Below are 21,338 nucleotides of genomic sequence, written 5' to 3'. Positions count from 1 at the left end.
TGTCACATGTGTAGCCAATTTTCATTTTTAACCTATTTTCATACTAAGCAAAATTTGGATAATATATGAACAATTAGTATGCTTACCATATTGTTGGCAGTAACAGAAGGATGTGATATAGTCAGCTGGTTTCCTGCAGCTGACACTTGTATTGTCCTATTGGTGGTGGCAGTCTGCAATCCTGAGGTGTCAGATACATTTGTGGTTACACCTTGAGTAAGGGGTGTTCCACTACTGTTTGGACCTCCTGGGGTGAGGACTTGTCCACTATTGGGACCACCAGGAGTCAGAGGCATATTATCCACACTCTGAGCCCCTGGAGGACCATCACCTTTGTTGGAGCTGGTAGAAGACTTTCTGCGATCTTTGCTACACCACTTCCAGTCTGGGTGGGCTCGGTAGTGATGCTCCTTGATCTGTGCATATAAATTGTAATGAATGCGCAATGTTATTATGATATATTACAAGAAGTAGTGAGAGAAACTAAAGCAGAGGACTTTTTGAAAGAAGTTTAAGACCACTTTCAGAGCAGGTAATCTTAAACCCCATAAAGGGGAATATCTTAGACGATCCTAAAAAAATGGAACAGGCAAGTGTTGGTTGGAGAACTACTTGGTAATATAGGTCCTAAATAAATTACATATACACCTGATACAAAATATTTCTTATAGAGCAATTAGATCAGAAAATTTATCCTAATGATGAAAGGTACAATACAGAACCAGAAAGAAGTATGTATAAGAGACTAAAGGAACAACAAGAGGATTTAAAAGTTCAATATGATGCTGTAGTAGAAGAATACTTTCATTATATACAGACCTCTGATGCCAAACTGTGATATTTCTGCTTCTCCTCTGGGCCAAGAGCATACCACCACTCCCCCAAGATCTTGGACACAGTTCTGTTGTCTTGATTAGGGTAACGCTGGTGTACCAGTGGCCGATGCCGCTTACTAAAGATCATAAAAGCATTCATAGGTCGTCTTATGTGCTCCTTGTCTCCTTTTGCCTGTAAGAAATAAGTATTTTTCTTATTTTCTTTTTAAGACTCTAACACCAAAAGCGAGAGAAAAAAGAATAAGATAACCAACTTTTCTTTGTATAAGGATAACATAGAAAGAAATAAGAGCTTCTTCTAGAGCTCTCTTCCTTGACACAAAACTATGAGTACATGCACCTAATTACACACACACCGTTTACTCAAAAATTCTAAATTAAATATATCAAAATTCTAAATTAAATATAGTAACTCCTACACCAGCCTCAGAGTCCCTGTTTAGGGAGGTCACAAATGTCCCTAGGTTGGGCTGTTTTTCTGGTATCAAGCTTAAGTGTCTTGACACCCCCATCAACTTTTTCTTCCTTAACTTCTGCTACATTCTCGATCTTAGATCTAATTTTCAATCTGTGAAGCACCACCTCTTCTCTACCAAACCTCGTCTTTTCCCCACTGAGGCCTTTCTCTGTTCCCTCCTACTTTCTCTATTCTCATTTCCAATCCAAAGCTGGATGTTACATCTATGTGTGCAACTTGCTCATGTGCCCACGCTCTTGAATCTACAGAATTTCCCACCGTCTGGCTACAACTACAGAGTCATTTTCAAACTAAACTTATCTGTGCTATATACCTCTCACCTAACTCTTCCGACTATAAAAAAATTCTTTGACTACTAAACTTCCAAAGTGGAGCACATCCTGACTCTTCCCTTTTGCAGAGATCTCCATTCTTGGAGACTTCAATGTTCACCAGCAGCTTTAGCTTTCCTCTTCCTTAACTGACCATCCTGGTGAACTAACCTTTAGCTTTGCTATCCTCCCTGAATTACTTATATTCCTGACTGTCTTGGAGATACATACAACATTCTTAACCTTTTCCTGTTGCAGGACCTGAAAAGATATTACACTGATTTTTCTTGGAATAACTACTGCTTCTGTGTCAGGGACCCATCTCTGTGTGTTGAATGCATAACAGAGGTGATAGTGTCTGGTATGGAGGCATACATTCCTCACTCTTTCTCTTGACCTAAGCCTTCCAAACCTTGGTTTAAAACAGCCAGTTTTCATGCTATACATCAGGGTGGTCCAACTACAGGCCTGCAGGCCACAAGTGTTCCGCCAGTTGATTGTCTGTCGTGACTACTTGTATTATAAATTTATCTTTTACACGAAAAACACAGACAAAGTTTCTGTGCCTGTATATGAAATAGTAATAGGAAGTAGGATTACTAGGATATATATATATAAGTGGCCCTCCCTGTAACCGTTTAGTGCTGAAGTGGCCCAAGATGTCAAAGAAATTGGACTACCCTGCTATACATGATAGAGAGGTGGCCCACAAAGGTACTTAAGCCTTCCATCACCTGAATCGCACGCATTTTACATTTCTGCTTGGAATCCTGCCAAGCCTTTCCTCCAACTAGACAAAACTCCTTCATTAATAGTGTCAAAATCTTTCAAGATTTAACTCCCCTTGTGACTTCTGGCACCAAGCCAAAAAACATTTCCAATAACTTTACTTCTTCATCTTCCCCTCTATTTCAACCTGATAGCACCGCAGGAAGAATCTTAAACATCTATCACTTCACAACCTTCTACTTGATCACCAGTATGGGTTCTGCTGAGACCACTCTATTGGTGATCTGGCTTTCCTTACTGAGTCTTGGTCATCTTTTAAGGACTTTGGTGAAACTTTTGCTGTTGCCTTAGACATATCAAAAGCTTTAGATAGAGTTGGGCGCAAAGCTTTGATTTTCAAACTACCCTCCTACAGCTTCTATCCTCTCTGTAACTTCATATTAAGTCTCCTTTCTGACCATTCTATTGCTGCTGTGGCACTGTTCTCCAAAATCTATTAATAGAGGTGTTCCTCAGGGTTCTGTTCTGTCACCCACTCTCTTCCTATTATTCATCAATGACCTTCTAAACCAAACTTCTTGTCCTATCCACTCTTGTGCTAATGATACCACCCTGCACTTTTCTGTGCTAATGATACCACCCTGCACTTTTCCATGTTTTTTTTTTAAGATGTCCAAACCCTTCAGAAAGTAAACAAGTCATGCAGGGAACCCACAGAATGCCTGACTTCTGATCCTAAAATATCTGATTGGGGCAGAGCAAACTTAATACTTGTTCACTGCCTTAAAAACTCATTCTTCCATATATCATCTCAACACAATTTTCCAGATAATTATCCCTTCTTCATTGACACTCAACTGTCCTCTTCTACACTGTCCTTTACTTGTAATCTAAAGTGGAAATGTCACATCTCATTTATAGCTAAAACAGCTCCTATGAAGTTAGGTGTTCTGAGTCATTTCCATGTTTTTCTCATCCCTCCATCTAACTTTGCACAAGGGTCTTATCCTTCAATGTATTTTGCTTCACATGTACAAGGGGTTCTGCTCATACCGTCTTATCAACTCTCCTCTAACCAAATGTCTTCAGCTTCTCTCTCATCGCTGCAATGTTGCATCACGCCATCTCCTACCACTATTTTCACATTAACTGCATGTCTATCCTCTTTCCATGGCCTTGCTGCACAAAACTTTCTTTCTTCTCTCATCCTTATTCTGTGCTCTAATGCAAGAATTAACCAGTATTCTCAATCATTCATCCCTTTCTCTGGTAAACTGCCTACTTCTGTATTTCCTACTTCCTATGACTTGAACTCTTTCAAGAGGGAGGTTTCAATACACCCATCCTCTGTTTTTCGTCATTCTTTTTGGCATCTCTATAGGAACTGCCATTTAGGTGGGCCTTTTTTTTTTAATTCAAAATTTGTCACCCTTAGCCAGTGTCCCTCTTACATAAAAAAAAAAAAAAAACTGGGATTATATAAAAATTCAGAAAATTGATTCTCCCTAATCATCATTAAAATGGCTTTGCTAACTTACTTGAGGTAGCCTGTATGCTTCACATGTAAGAAATGCCAAAATTAATAGAAGTGTAACATGACTGCAAGAAATGTTAAGAAATTAAAACATAATGAAGTGAATATAAAATGATACCTTAACAGATGAGTCATGCAAGGTGATGGTGGTTGGTCTTTTCCAAAAGTGAGGACTGGTGTTCTCTACCATACCATATGCCATTTTTTTATTATTATACCCAAGGGCAGTGCTTGAGCAGGGGCCCGTCATCCTTGTTCATTTCTTTTTACCTACAAGTGATGATTGCATTGCTTTTGTTTGCTTCCTAGAGATGACTCAGTTTCTGCAGATAAGAGGCAATTGATACGGAGCTTAACTATGAATAATGGCTGAAGTGGGAACCACTCAAAACACTCTGGACAGTGGTTTGATTTTTTCCATATGCTTTCAGGAACACACATCTCTAATGTTGAGATACTGTGTGTTCCCATAATTTTGCTACAAGAAATAAATTCCTAGTGTCTAAGCAGAGTTGGGGCTTGTTATGAGGAACTGAGAAATTCTTGGCCTCATGATGGGCCTGGATGTAAGCAGCTGTGGTGTGAAAATTGCTGCCTTTGGTTCTCAGCCCAACCTGTCCATCCTCTCAAGGTGTACAATCCATCTTTTTTATGCTATTAATTATCCCTCCCTCACTCAACAGGTACCTGTCATATCATTCTTTATAACAATTCATACATATATTATTCAATAAATAACATCTTTTAATTTTACTGAAGACTTTACCTTTCGTGGACTCTTGGGTTCTTCCTTCCCAGAGAAGGAACCCAAAGAACGTGTCCTGCCTTTGTTGTCTGTGGTGGCAGCAGTGGAGCCATCCTGGTCGGAGACAAACACCTCATCATCATCAGCAGAGAAATCAAACTCCACATCCTGACCACATGACTCACGGCGGGACTGCCCTCCTTCACATCCCCGGGCATCGCTTGTGCTCATTGCAGGTCCCTTCCCATTAACAGTGATATCCCCATTTACAGTTGGCTTGACATCAGATTGACTCTTCACTTGCTGCTGTCCAGATACAGTTTTATTTGGGGTTGTTATGAATGGAACAAGCTGACTCCAGTGATAGGTTTGCTGGCCCTGTTGCTGCTGTTGATTGTCCCACTTGGCTTCCACAGTGATCTCCTCCTTGGATCCCTGTGTGTGAATGACCACATGTTCAGAGGCACCAGCTGCTCCATGTCCCCTGGGCTGGGTGGTTATGATGACAGCACCCCCATTTGTAGTGAAGGGTGAGGCTAATGCAGTGAGTTCTGACTTCACCTGATTAAGGACATTGTTCTTGTCATCATGCCCCTCTTGTTTGATTGCACCACTGTTAAAAGAAGCATTCTCAGAGATGGCTATCATTCCGTCCCTGACTGCTGCACTGTTGGCACGTAAAAGTAACCCCTCTTGTTCTCCAGTGTTCTCCTCCGTGTTTTGTTCACCACTTGAACTCACATTTTCTTCCACCACAATGGACCGATCACCACTAAACCCCGAATTATCTAAAGGGTGAAACCTATTTGAGAGGTCTTGTGGTTGAGAGTCACTATTAGCTTTGGCAGTAGTGGGCACAGATGAAGTAAGAACCTTCTCCAGAATGGCTACAGTAGACTGACTGTTGGCTGAGGTGACAGTCACACCAGGTGCCAAGACCCTGGAGGCATGACCCTGATGTGAGACAACTACCTGATTGTTGATGCTGATCCCACGAGAAATAGTGTTATGAATATACCGTCGGTCCTGGATGACCGACTCTGGGGTTTGGTGGGTTGCTATATCTTGTGGGTTGGTGAGGCCTACAGGCTGACCCATGGGTACACCCTGGCCAGGAGAAGCACGGATCACACTCGTGCCACCAGCCGTATGTGCCATGGATGGCATTTTGGTCACTGGACGAAGCAGTTCTGGCCTGTAGAGATTTAAAAGTAAACTAAGTAAATTTACTCAAGTTAGAGAGCAAATAGTAACTATCTAAGAAAAATAGTGATAAACAAAAGATAATTTATTACATACAGAACACACGTAAGCTTGAAGAAATAAAAGCAAGGTTTTTGTTTGTATTGAGGAAAAGGTTCCACAACTAAAATACAATATAATCACTTTGATGGGAAGAGATTTTCAAGTATTTTTCTTGAACTTATAACTACTATGTTCCTGTAACAATGAATTTTTAGAGTTTCTTTTTATCTACGTCATGAGAAAAGCTCTGATCTTTTTCCTACTCCTTTTGATTAAAAATGGTACAGTACTGAAAAATAATAATAAATAAAAAAGTACTTTGAATTATTAATTTTTCAGCCAAAAATTTTACTCTGATTGGGGTAAGTTACTCAACAAGTTCAACTCAAAACACTTAGTATCAAGGATCTATGGACAACAGTAGTACTACTGCTATAAAAGGAACAATCAATCATAAAAATTAACAGTAATTTTAAGTCTTTGTAAATATTTGGTAAGTAGAATGTTACCTAATAATGTGTCTCTGTGGCAGGAGAGGTGCTGGATGCCTGCTGATATCATGAGTAGTCCAGGGGCGTCCAGTGGGAGAAGTGAGAGGGGCACCTGGTTGTGATATTGGCATGAACACATTTGCTTTGGGACCCACTGTCACTGGGCTCTGGATGGCTCGTGGGGAAAGTGGTGTAGGAGAGAAGCAGCCAGCTGGTGTTGTTGATCTTGAGGAATTGCTCAGAGTCACTGTAAAGATAGAATGGAATGAAAGAGCAGATATATTTCAAACATACTTTATCCTTTCTCTACTTCAACAAAGGACTGAATAATTTGGCCTGCAACATCCAACTCTCCTCATAAATAATTTCTTCTACTAAAGAATAAATTGGCCATTTAATAAGTATTGGCAATCAATATAACATATGCTGACAAAAGATCTAAATTGCACTGCTCTACTTTTATCTAAATTAAGGATCATGATTCAGATAACCTTAAACACCCTCCACCAGTGTGCATTTTACCACATATATTCATATTATATGTACTTCCATCATATACAAGTATCTCTTTTTATTACATGTAATTGCTTTTAGCTGAAAGTCATGTTCACAAAATGCTCTTCAAGGATAAACAAAATATCAATTATTGAAACTAATAAATATACATTTCTAATTGCCTAATAATCATATATTTTACATCAAAATAAATGTAGCCCTTACTTAGCATGTTGGCAGCCTCTGTCTCATCTTGGGAGCGAGGTGCCGTGAGTGGGAAGTTGGGGGAGGTATCTGAGTCACAAGACCTATCTTCCCAGACACCCTCCATGATAGGAGTGTCTTTCCTGTGGAACAAGACAGGTATTCATAGGATACATAATCAAACTGAAAAATTAATCAAGTAATTTTCTCAGAACAGATAAAAAATGTGCTGCAATGAGAAAAGAGACAAGTACAAGATATAAGAAGGGAGCTCATCATATACAAAATGATCTTATAAACAGATCTATCCATAAATCAGGATGACATCCCCTGAACAGGGGATACTTGAGACAATATCTTTAGGCATACAATCAAAAATACTCCATAATATGCTATTCTATAGAGTGCTCTAATGGTGGGAGATATTATCTCAAACTTTTTACATTAAACATAGCCAATGAGAAAAAAGATATTGCACATAGTCCTATAGTTACCCAGGAGTGAAGGTGATGGAGGAGCTGCGCAGCCTCTTGCCATACATGGATAAGTGTCGTGAACAGTAGCCCTGTCTCTGACTCTCCTTGCTGCACCCATCTTTGCCACATAACCGCCGCCACTGCTTCCCATTAAATTTTTTCCTAATACCATTTGGTGTTGTCACAACCTCTCCTTTCTTATATTTTAATGGAGTGGCAGTTCCTGACCTGCAGTAGAGCAGAGTATTAATGAAACATCAAGTACCTGTCTCATTTCAACAAAATGTGAGATAATATGGAAACAAATACCATGCCAAAGTAAAGTTTTACCTTGGAGTCACAGGTGTTGAGCGAGGAGTAGTGGTACCAATGCTTCCTTGTTCTATTAAGCTTGAGGTGGAACCTCTGCTGTGCATTGAGGCACGCTTAGGGTCAGTCGTATACTTGCTTCCTAATGCACCTGGAGTCAGTGACAAGGAGCGATGGTTGCCACTATAATGGCCTGAAATAGAATTATTATCTAGTAACTGTAAATAATGCTGCACAAGGAGGGATGCCAGGAGGATAATAGCAGATAATATGGAGATAATATTCAGTTCTATAACTAAAAGCTTAAATCATACAATCATAGATATAAAACTTTATAAAACTATACAATCATGCATTCACCATGTGTGAAATTTTAAACTTTAAACAATTTCTATATTCCATAATATTCCAGTCTAACAGTGAAAATTATTTTATCTGCTTCATAGCTCCATGAAGTAGATTCATTATGTTCTTTCTTGGATGTACTTGATAAAATACATGACAGCATTATTTTTTTTCTTTTCTGAAAATGTCTAATTTACAGATAGAGATGTAGCTGCTTCCATATCTGACTGAATAAGTTAAATCTTTACATCCTATCTATTTTCTTAGCTGTATTTAATTCACTCAGTATTTAATGTAACCAACAGACTAATTCATATTTTGACGAATAACTGTTGTTGCTAAATTCATATCTACGCATACAATAATAATGCATGTACCTAGTAAAATATATCAAAACTTATTTTATAAACTACTAAAAAATATACACACTATAACATGTTCCTTTTCTTTAGACCACTATACAACTTGATGAAGAAACCCTACAATTACTGCTAACCACATTAACTGCATCTATCTGAAGGCTATTTGTTTCTTACTAAGGTTAATTCATATCCATTTGCTTCCTTAGAAGAAATGCCTGTATGATTTTGTGCAATAGTATTTTAGGTGAAATACACAATGTGATAAGGCCCACAACACCAAGAAATAATATAACTTACTGTTTATGGCACTGAATAATAATAATAATAATAATAATAATAATAATAATAATAATAATAATAATAACAATAACAATAATAATAATAATAATAATAATAATAATAATAATAATAATAATAACGATAATAATAATATAAAAAGTTTGTGCTAACTGTAAAGTACAACCGTTTTAGTACATACAATTAATTATTTTCATTAGATCTGTTTATTTCTAAAAATGGGCACAATGAGATGAGGGGAGTGGCTATGCAGCCCCATATTTCATTGATCCACCCACTTACCTACATATAGACACTAATACTCTTGGCAGCCCTCCTCTATCAGTTAGCTATATTACTAATGTGACCACTTGCAATCAAGAGAAAAGGATCAAAAAGAAAAATTATAATTGACAAGCTATTATGTATTTAACAAATATAGCATAATAATGTATTCAATATATTGATGTGTTAAATGTCAAGCACTGATTCTAAGGGCACAAGTGTCAGGAAGACATAAGCAAATTAATGAAATACAACTTCCTTGCTGACAAACTCAAATGGACACAGCCATATTTTTTTAGGGTAAATTTCAAAACCTATCTACATCACATAAAATTAATATGCTTGTGTCCTGCTTGAGGCTAGAGCAGTTGATGCCTTTTAGTCTTTATATGGCAATCCAGATTCTCCTATTCTTTCATTGTCTATCTTTCAGTCACAATCATACTTGGTAGATGGTGAGCCAAGTGTGGAGGGTAAACACCTCATCTTGCACTCCTCACCACCATAAATACAGGGTGTGGCAAAATTATCTGACACATTTGTAGGTTTGATAAAAGTGAAACAGAATAAAGAACAAAATACATGTTTTTTTTTTATTTTTGAAGTCTACATATAATGCCATTTTGTTTCAATTGGTGCCACTTGTGACATTTTGTTTCATTTTGTTTTCAGTTGCTAACATGAATTGGATGGGAGAGCACTGTGCTTTCATTGTGGAAACATTTATCAAGAACAACAAATCAAGAGCGTTCTGTGAGCACTTCAGGCTTGGTAGACATGATCCTGCACCTACTCGAAACATGATTGTGTTATGGGTTAACAAATTCAGAGCTAGTGGATCAGCACAAACAAAAATCAAATGACCGATCTCACACCGGCAGAACTCCGGAAAATGTGGCAGCGGTCTCCATGACATTCTGGATGGAAACATGCTGCTGCTCTTAGGCTTTCAGACAGAAGTTTGCAAAGGATTCTTCACAAGGAGATATTCCCTGGTCATTTGATCTGATTGCATGGTGACATTGGTTCGCTCACCTTATCACCTGATTTGAACCCATGTGATTTATTTCTGTGGGGATACCTGAAATCAAGGGTATACACTCATTGCCCTCAATCTATTGAACAATTCAAAGATGGACAACTTTCAAGAATGCCTCTGATGGTGTGTAGACAGTAACAGCACCCACTTGACTGATTTAATATCTAAAGCCAATTGAAACAAAATGGTATTATATGTACATTTCAAAAATAAAAACACATTTTTTCATTCTTTATTCTATTTTGCTTTTATCATACCTACAAATATGTCAGATCATTTTGCTGCACCCATACATTCAACTTCCAAAATCTGCATTGATTTAGTGAAAATAAGATTAATATATTTGATTGGAGAGAGTCATTCCTTGAAAAACTAACTCCCATACGGATTATGAACACAAGCATACGAAAGAAAAAATTGCAGCAAGACAACTTTTAACTCACATATAAGAACCAGGATTATGTAGACAATGATCAAGGGATTTATTCCTTGCTCTGAGTCATGAGTCCATTATGGAATTATATAAATATAAATATATTTCACAGAAATACTATGATCATCAACTACAGATACAAAATAGCATACATGTTAGTGTACATATGCAGGACAGCATTAATGATACTGTGATTTAATGGATGATAGTATTATGTACCATAAGCCCTGCTCTTCTAAATATTTATCAGTGTTTGCAATTCACAAGTGATTTTTTTTATCAAAATTTTCATAGTTACCTAGCATTTGTTTCAAATTTACAAAACAGAATATCACATCATTCAGCTTAAATATAGGTAAACTATTCTTGGGAGAACAAAGAATACCGAGTCTCTTACAAAGTCCCTTTTCTGGGCAGCTGAGTGAGCCAACACACTCCTCACTATGCCTCTCACTTGAGTGAAGATATCGCTAATGCCTCTACCATAACATCAGTTTAATTTCTTTAAATGGCAAAAAAGCAAAGTAGCTACACTCATTAAATCAAGAATTTCTCAAAACTTGTCATAATGCTACTATACCTTTTTCATACTGTGCAGGGATCTTGAAATTTTAAAATATTGTCCACAATGTAACGAATATCTCAACTCAAAGCAATCATGCTACACAATGAAATATTTAAATAACATATACTAGTAACAAGGTATGTAAAAAATATTCATAGCTGCACATTTAATATAATTAGTAATGAATATTCATGGTAAGAATGCATGCCACAACATAATTATTGCAACAGCCTTTGTGGCAAGCACCATGCAAACCTTCCATTCATTCATACTTACCATTTACTATCACTGTAACTAATATAAGGATAATTCACTTACCACCTTCAGTAGGAAATGTGATGTCCTCTCTTCTCAGGTCGTCATCACTGTCATAGTCATCTATCGGTCGTCTTCGTTGCTCTTCTGACCCTGAGCTGAAGCCAGCAGAGCCAGACTGCCCACTGAGGGGCGTCATGGCAACGCTGCCTGGAGATGTTACATGGTTTGGCGGAGTAATGGTGCCGTAAGCGGTTGACCCCATGGGATAAGAAGGAGCACTGGGAACAAGATGAGAGCCAGAGGTCTCCTGGAAGCCAGGGGATATGTAACCAACAGGCTTGTGGGAGAAGTGATGAGAAGTAGAAGAGAGTAGTGATGACTGTCCATGTGGTTCTAAATCTTCCCACCAAGGTGGCTGGAGTAACCGCAGATGGGGCCTCTGAATCCAATGGTCATTACTGACTCCAGATCCTTGCCCATTAGTCTCTCCACTAATACGTACCAGGTACTGGGTGGTGGGGGAGCCCTGCCTCTCATACACTACTCCCTCAGCAAACATTTGCTGTTCTTTGTCCAAACGCACAACTACTCTTGCACCACCCTCAAGTTGCTTTGCAGATGGAACAGCGTCACTTATTACATCAAATTTTCCAGTTGTAAAAACACTACTGTACAAGAGATCACCAATTGATTCTGCATCAATCCTCACAACAAGATCACAAGCATTTTTAACACTGACAATCACTGCTGGGTAATAGTGCAGACCCCTCTTGGCAAGCACACGGTGTCCTCGCCACTCATTAAGGTCAACAGGTGCTCTGGCCACACCCTGCTGTGATGACCACATCTCTGGGGTCCGAGGCACTTCCCCACCTTCACGAGTCTCACCAGAAATGTGATGAGATGGCAGAGTTGCCTGAGCTGCAACATCCACAACACTCTTATACCCTGTATACTTTGAGCCTGATGACTGGGACAGATGAACACTGGAGCCCTGTGTCACCCCTGGCTGTGCATGGGCTGCTGGAGGCACCAAATGAGTCAGGGATAGAGTGTGTTGACTTCCACTGCCAACCTGGTGCTGCAGCTGCTGAGCTTGTGATACTGACTGAGGCAAGTTCTGGTGATGTGGTTGTTGCACATGTTGCTGTATTTGTATCTGCTGTGGATGATGTTGCTGATGCAAGGACTGTTGACCCTGGTGATGGGTTGACTGAAGGTGAGACTGTTGGAGCTGCTGTTGTGACTGGTGATGTGAGAGTGGATTTTGCTGTTGATGCTGATGTGATTGTTGCTGCTGTTGCTGATGTGCCTGTTGTTGTTGATGCTGATGTGAAGCTTGTTGTTGGTGTTGATGAGTTTGTTGATGCTGGTGTGTGTGCTGTTGCTGCTGCTGCTGTTGCTGCTGCTGGTGTGCAAGTTGGGATTGCTGCTGATGATTGTGCTGTTGCTGTTGCTGCTGTTGCTGCTGCTGTTGTTGTTGTTGTTGTTGTTGTTGTTGTTGTTGTTGTTGCTGCTGCTGTTGCTGTTGTTGCTGCTGCTGCTGTTGTTGCTGTTGTCTTTGCTGTTGTACTTTTTGCCTCTGATGTTGAAGTTGCAACTGCTGAGACGTGGCGTGGGGCAATTGATAATGTGGGACAGTAACAATGGCCTGCTGCTGAGAGATAGCAATATGTGCTGCAACTGTGGCAGTGTGAGAGATGGAAGGAGTCTGTGATATTGATGAATGATGCTTCAGTTGACTGGAGGAAAGGGGATGGGAACTGCGCTGAGAAGCTACATTGTTATGGGCCACTGGAGGATGTGATACTGCCGTAAGGCTGGTACTTGTCATGTTGACAGGCTGGGTGGGAACAGGAGAAACAGCTGGCCTATGTTTTTCCATACCATTTTTATTACTTATTCCATTTCTGCCTCCTTCACTGTCATTGTCCCCACCACTTCGACTTCCACCTCCAGCATTCACCCTGAGGTCTTGTGGCTTGCTTTCTGATGAATTTGCAGTTTCAGCAGGGGTGGATGCCATTTGGGTGTTTACTGTGTCTGGTGCAGATACTGATGGACTTCTAGTGATACTTGCTGCACTCACTACAGGACTTGTAACAGAGGTACTGATGGACGGGCCTCGCACAGGGGTTGATGGCAAAACCACCAGCCCAGTACTGGAAGTGGCAGTGGTTGTTGATGGTGCTACAGATGTACTTCCTGGACCTATTACTGGTTTTGGCCCTCCATTCATGTCCTCCAGTTCAGCCGGATCAAATTTCCGCTTTTTGGGTAACTTGCACACATCATGAACTGGCTGTTTCTCCTCTTTTGATGAGGTGGAACAGGTTCCAGATCCTCCAGTTGCTACAGGAACAGATACCCTACTGGAATTGGCAGTAGCAACACGTGGGGCACGAGTCACTGTGGCAGCCGGCATCTTAGAGTTTGAAGTATGACTTTGGCTGGTCACCACAGTAGATTCCTCCCCAGTAACTACATGAGGTGCTCCCTCACTAGGGCCACTCTGGTCATCCCCTCTACCTCCTACTACGGCATCCTTGCGTGCCTTCCCTGGACTCTGACTCTCACCCTCCTTTTTGCCATGTGGAGGGCCATTCCCTGAAGAGGCATTAACTTGGGTAGATTGCTGAGTAGCAAGGTCCCCCTCCTTCCGGGCAGCGGTCCTGGCCCCACGACCACTACTGCCCGAAGCCTTGGACTCTGTGGTGCGTTTTGCTCGGTTGCCCCCGCGTCTATTCATCTTGATGGTCATCCATAATTAAGGTGCTGAGGACCACTGGTGGCTCACCACAGTACCAAGTAAGCTTCATAGCAGCCAAGCTTCTTGAAAGCTGGAAAGATAATGAAAAGTTTTCAGTTTTGTTCCATTGTGATTATTTTTCAAACTATTAATAATTATTAAAAATAATTAATTGCACAAATAGGAGAGAAACCTGATAAACAATATCAGATTAGTACAATAATCACATGCCTTGATTTTTATAATGCAAAAGTAACCAACTGACATTCTGTATCCAGATTTTTTACTTCAAAAAAAAAAAAAAAAAAAAAAAAAAAAAAAAAAAAAAAAAAAAAAAAAGGCCCACTGAGATGCCAGTCCAAAGCAGTAGTCAAAACTTGAAGGATAAGTCTCTTGAAACCTCCCTTTTGGAAAAATTCAAGTCATAGGGAGGTGGAAATATAGAAACAGGGAGTTCCAGAGAAAGGGACGAATGATTGAGAATACTGGTTAACTCTTGCATTAGAGAGGTGGACAGAATAGGGGTAAGAGAAAGAAGAAAGACTTGTGTCGTGAGGCTGCAGGAGGAGGAGAGGTTTGCAGCTAGCAAGATCATAAGAGCAGTTAGCATGAAAATAGCAGTAGAAGATAGCGAGATGCAACATTGTGGCAATGAGAAAGAGGCTGAAGACAGTCAGTTAGAGGAGAGGAGTTGATGAGATGAAAAACTTTTAATTCCATTCTGTCTAGTAGAGTGGTAAGTGGAACTACCCCTGACATGTGAAGCATACTCCATACATGGACGGATAAGGCCCCTGTACAGAGTTAACAGCTGGAAGGGTAAGAAAAACTGGCAGCGATATCTCAGAATGCCTAATGTCATAGAAGCTGTTTTAGCTAAAGATGAAATGTGAAGTTTCTAGTTTAGATCATAAGTAAAGAACAGGCTGAGGATGTTCAGTGTAGAAGAGGGGGGCAGTTGAGTGTCAATGAAGAGGGGATAGTTGTCTGGAAGGTTGTGTCAAGTTGATAGATGGAGAAATTGAGTATGCTCTCCATGCCCTCAATGGCATAAACCCTTGAAAGGCTAATGAACCTGATGGGGTCCCTTCTATTGTTCTCCGAAACTGCACCTCTGTGCTTGCACCTTGCCTTGTCAAACTCTTTCAACTCTGTCTGTCAACATCTATCTTTCCTTCTTGCTGGAAGTTTGCCTACATTCTGCCTGTTCCTAAAAAGGTGACCATTTTAATCCCTCAAACTACCATCCTATTGCTTTAATTTACTGCCTATCTAAAGTTTTTAAATCTATCTTCAACAGGAAGATTCTTAAACATCTATCACTTCACAATCTTCTATCTGATCACCAGTATGGGTTCCGTCAAGGGCACTCTACTGGTAATCTTCTGGCTTTCCTTACTGAGTCTTGGTCATCTTCTTTTAAAAGATTTTGGTGAAACTTTTGCTGTTGCCTTAGACATGTCAAAAGCTTTTGACAGAATGTGGCACAAAGCTTTGATTTCCAAACTACTCTCCTACAGCTTTTATCTTCTCTAATGTGACATGCATAGTTGTGAACATATGTAATGAAGCAAAATAAAAGAAATATGTAAACAAACATTTTTGAGTTATATAATAAAGCCTTGCTTTGGATATTCTAAATGGAAAGTGGTGTGTGTGTGTGTGTGTGTGTGTGTGTGTGTGTGTGTGTGTGTGTGTGTGTGTGTGTGTGTGTGTGTGTGTGTGTGTGTGTGTGTGTGTGTGTGTGTGTGTGAGTGACTTGTTGGTCAACCTCTACAATAAAATTTAACAATAATATGAGTATTACTTATATTACCATCCTACATTTAGTTATTGGTGAATCTCATTGGATTCATCAGATTTTAGAATCTGGCACAGTGAAAGAGATGTCTCACATGCATGAAGTATTATATTTTACACAAACCTCATGTCTTACTACATGCCATATATTTGTTGTGAATTATAAGCACACAGTGCTCTTCATACTAGTCCACCATTACCTGAAGACCAATATGCATATAACAATACATAATTATTTTCGGAACAAGATAATTTGTGTGTGCTCCTTCCCTCCCAAAATCAATATCTAATGTGATGTGTAAATGTGAACATACTTAATGAAGCAAAATAAAATACAGAAACAAACATTTTTGAGTTAATTAATAAAGCCTTGTTCCGACTTTGGATATTTTGAATGGAAAGTGATGTGTGTGTGTGTGTGTGTGTGTGTGTGTGTGTGTGTGTGCTTCACTGATAAAGTATACATATCTATGTGTAGAATACATAAACTGAATGTTATACACAAATGCACTGTATATAAATGAACCATATACTATCTGAACATTTTAATATCTTTTAACACTTAGTAACCACATCTAGTGAACAAGAGAACCATATCACTTTTTTTTACTTTGAGAAAAAAAAAAAAAATCCAACTTTAAGAAGACTCAAAACATTAAGACAACTTTACAAGATTTGTCAAAGGAAGGTATGATGTTACCATCCAGTGTCATCCTGTGTTATACATCACATTTAAATGAGCAGAACCTCCAGCAGTTCAACCTTTAATGTTTTGTGAAGTCACTGAGGATATTTCATACCAGACACATCTATCCTTAGTACTTACACTACATGAGGCAACCAACAGAAGAGTGCCATATGTGCAACTTTTGTTGTTTTGAGAAACTGTACGTCAAAATTGAAGATCTTGCTATAAGTGGCAACATGATTGTAATGATAATTATTACCTATACACCAGTTTAGAATCTGCGGTGGTTCTCTGTAGTCATAATTAGAGCACATAAATAATTTTAATGATATATATAAATGAATAAATATATCCATTTTTTGCAACTCACTAAATATCAATGTACTACAAAAGTAATATTGCAATACTAAATGTCCTATAAATCTAACAAGCCACAATTTTTATTACTGTAGAGTAGTATATTTTACAAAAGTTTATGACTTTCGCTCTCACAGTCCAAACTGCTGTCCAAAAAGATAATGGTTCCTCAACACAAAGTTTGTAATCCATGTGCATAATTACTACTCAATCTATGCTAACAGGTCCAGGTAGCAAGGCTATAAGTGGCAAAGCAAAGAAATATAGACTGCGAGCTAGCCCCTTAATGACTAAGCTGTGGGGGGCTGATATGTCCCTTCTGGCCAACTGTCTAGAGTTAACTTGTGGTGTTCACAAGAGAAAAAATGGTATGTTTGACCTTATGTTAAGATGATCCAAATGTCTCTTTCCTTCTTACCATCTTCACCACATGATAGAAGGAAGTTTGTGCAGAAAGTATCTGACAATAATTCACAACTGTAATATGTGGCACACATGCCTCTACTCTTGCAGAGGATTCATATAGTTATGAAAAATTGTATATAATACTATAAACAGCTCATTCCATAGTTATCCTTCACATTATTATATTGTACTCATGTCAATTTCCCAAAAAGTTTCAATTTTTTTTTTTTTTTAAGCACATTATTTCTGAATCCATCTTAAAATATACAAAAATATATAATCAAATTACCTTTACAAACTCTTTTGCATAGCCTGAGAGCCAGTGACAAAAAGCTCTATCAAGAACATACAATAGCTGTAACCAAGCAACAGAATAAGAATTCATGGTGATAAAGTCTGACTGACATCACATTAGACTGCAAAAGTCTTATTCTGAAATCACTACTAAAAAATTTAAGGCAGCTGTTATCCCAAAGCCACAATTGCACCTACCTTGGAAAAGGTAAACACAATGATGGCATTGGGTTTACTTTAAATTATCTAGTGGATTACTGTAACACAAATCCTTTTCATGGTCCATAACATCAGTTACAAGAGAGTAAAAGCTACAAAGGTTTCCCATAATAGTAGAGCTGAGCTTTCTAATAGTTTTACTCTGAAAAATATAACTGGTACCTTCCTCATACCTCTTCCTCCTGACTCTTTTTCCCTTCTTTTCTTTCAATCTTCCTGCTATGTAGATCTTGGGAAGTTAGTATCCCATGCATTTTTGCTAAAAGCATTGTATTTTTGTGTTTTTGTGTGTGTATTTACCTAGTTGTATTGTACAGGGCACAAGCCAAAGCTTATTTATCCTGTCTCCATAATCATATTTATCCAGTTTCTCTTTAAACATGTGTAGACTTTGCCGTGTGTGTGTGTGTGTGTGTGTGTTTATTTACCTAGTTGTGGTTTACAGGAGGGGAGTAGTCTCATAGTATCCCATCTCTATATCTATCCAGTTTGGTCTTAAAAGCATGGACAATTATGGCATTGACAACATCTTCAATGAGTTCATTCCATTTATTCACACTTCTATAAGGAAAACTATACTTCTTGATGTATCTTCTACAGTTAACTTTCTTCAGCTTCTTACTGTGTCCCCTTGTACTGTGTGTGTCTAAATTTATAAAACATTTTTGTCCACATTTCCGATACCATTTATCATTCTATAGATGTTTATTAAATCTCCTCTCTCTCTCTCCTATTTTCAAGGGTAGGAATTTCCAACATTTTTAATCTCTTTGTAAGTTGGGTTGCTCAACTCCAGAACCATCTTAGTGACTGCTCTTTGTACTCATTCTGTGTGTGTGTGTGTGTGTACAGGTACCTGAGCATTCTCTTTTCTGTCTCAAAAGGAGACAATTTTACTACCAACACATTACTGAAGAAAGGGTCTAGGGCTCAAAATTACAATTTAGCAAATACGACTAGTTTTGGCAGTTATGTATTTTAGTAAAAAGAATAAGACTCTGATAAGGCATAGGTTAGGAAAATAAAGATAATAAATATACATATATCATTTTCAATGAGATATGCATCAGAGAAAACCTGCCCATATGCAAAACACACAAACACAAACAGAAACTAAAAGTAAATAAATAAATACCCATTGAGAAATGAGAAGCAGACTTCCTGTCTAGCCTCATTACATCTATACTGTAGTCACTTTATGTACTTTCTATTACATGGCTGATATGATGAAAACAAACTGTTCAATGGTTATGAGGTAATTTTGTTCTCAAAACAATTCCAGCAAGAATGCTTGCAATCTGAAAGGACTCAAACTTAACTTTCCAAAACCTGACCAATGAAGAACAGAATTCAAAGAAATCTGACTTTCCATTTTAATGATAACTCAAATATTCTCCCTAATATTTGTTTTAGCACCCACAGCAGCCATTCTCAAATATCAATCTCAATATATTTTAACCACAGCAGCTATGTCAAGTGAACCACAGATTCACATGATATTAAAGGATATGCTGTCTATCATAACATCTAAAAGTCTTCATGTATTACTAAAACAGGTCACTAAAATACCATGTCTGACATGATGAAAATGTCTTTGGCATTTATACTAGTATAATCTAGTATTACATTCTCTATACAAGCAGCACGTTTACAGGGCTACAGTACTACATCCATTTCTGCTCACAACATTTTTAAGTCACTGTTGAGTCCTTATTGCTACCCAAGCATTACATAGAAACCAAACAAAATTCCATAACTGACTTTTCTGGCACTCATTTCCTGTTAGTTTCAGTCATTTTCATAATATGCACTAATAATCATTGTAAGGAAAAAAAAAAATATATATATACATATATATCTTTATAGAAAACACTCAATGCACAAATGGATTTCTTTTCAAGTAAACTGCTGCGGACAGAGAAAAAAAGTGGTAGAAATGTATAGACTCACTGACACTGACCAGATATCACGGCACGGTATCCTCACATAAACAGAGCACTTCAGATCACAGCATAACACTACAGGTCTACAACTACAGCAACACCCGTTAGAGCTGAATGTGGTGGAGACGGACGGACTCACTGACACAGACGACGTACTGAACCTTATATTCACTGAGCACTACACTTAGCATCACGAAACAACACTCACTGAATGAACACCAGTACCCCAACAATTCTGCAATATCAGTCGGCAAATAATTTCACACGATCGCAGCAAGGTAGACGGCGAGAACTGATGAAAATAGCGGAGCAGAAGCAGCAGCAGCAGCCATTCCCCCTCTCAGCCCGATGACAACAAAGGGACCTCTGCTGCCTATTTACTTCCTCCACACTCTATCCTGTTTTCTGCTCGGCCTCTGGTGTGGGTAAAACGGCTTCTACGACGCAAGATGGTATTGAAGACTTACCTGGCATGGATTAAAAAGAGGGAGAGCGGGGGAAATGTGGATCAATGTCGTCCCTTCAGCAACACACACCTACGGATACGAGTCCATGGAGGATGCAACACGGAGGGAATTCCCCGGTTTACACACTTTTGTTTATGCTTTCCTGTATTGATCTTTCCTACGCTGATGTAGGCAACAACGTGACGCTCATATAATGTAGGGATGTGTAAGTGTATAAATTCTTTTGCCCACCAGGTGTTCTTTATAGAATACAGAGAGTTTGCTTCCATACTCATATCATTAATGACATATCCAACCTTGGTGAATGGGCCTGCAAGCTTGGCGGTGATTGGTCAAAATACGGTCACGTGACTCTCCCGCGCACACTCATTGGCTGCCTGTTCTTACTCCTGCAGGGCCATCATCACCAACAAGCAGACGACAACTTTACATAAATGTCAGTGTTTTGAGCCTATAGGATACGAGATGCCGTCGTTTGGCGTAGGCGTTCCCTGGTTTACCTGTTCGGTTTGCCTGGTTAGCCGTGAAAACATAGGCGACGTGACTCTTAACACTGTATTTCACGCAGTCATAATATAGATATTCACAATAGTATTTTCATTTCTTCGGCATTTTGACTTTTTATTTTTAAGCTGTACATGCACGAGAATATTATTGATAATTGTATGATCTTAATATTTCTACTATAATATTGCAATATTATTGTGAACCAGGAGTATAGTGATTTTTAGTTTCTACGATATCAACTGAAAGTGTATGGTAACTACCACACACACACACACACACACACACACACACACACCACGAGGAGAGAGAGAGAGAGAGAGAGAGAGAGAGAGAGAGAGAGAGAGAGAGAGAATTTTATGAGTTTGGAATAAATATTAACAAAAAAAATACATCTAATAAAAACGGAAATAGAAAACAAACAGGAAACTGCTGGCAATCTCTCTCTCTCTCTCTCTCTCTCTCTCTCTCTCTCTCTCTCTCTCTCTCTCTCTCT

General features: G+C 38.8%; 1 protein-coding gene across 1 annotated transcript in view; it reads right to left on the bottom strand.

Annotated features, from left to right (window-relative positions):
• Positions 1-20,480, bottom strand: part of LOC135112806 (uncharacterized) — a 72,103-nt gene extending 51,623 nt beyond the window's left edge. The window contains 9 exon segments of the mRNA XM_064027629.1: positions 87-416; positions 820-1,008; positions 4,655-5,828; positions 6,388-6,616; positions 7,090-7,211; positions 7,563-7,772; positions 7,875-8,046; positions 11,477-14,256; positions 20,339-20,480. Coding sequence (XP_063883699.1) covers positions 87-416; positions 820-1,008; positions 4,655-5,828; positions 6,388-6,616; positions 7,090-7,211; positions 7,563-7,772; positions 7,875-8,046; positions 11,477-14,177 — 5,127 coding nt within the window. The 5' untranslated portion in view covers positions 14,178-14,256; positions 20,339-20,480.
• Positions 20,481-21,338: the final 858 nt, after the last annotated feature.

The sequence above is a fragment of the Scylla paramamosain genome, chromosome 24 (genome assembly GCF_035594125.1).
Source record: "Scylla paramamosain isolate STU-SP2022 chromosome 24, ASM3559412v1, whole genome shotgun sequence".
NCBI lineage: Eukaryota > Metazoa > Arthropoda > Malacostraca > Decapoda > Portunidae > Scylla > Scylla paramamosain.
This window is presented reverse-complemented; position numbering and strand designations above follow the sequence as displayed.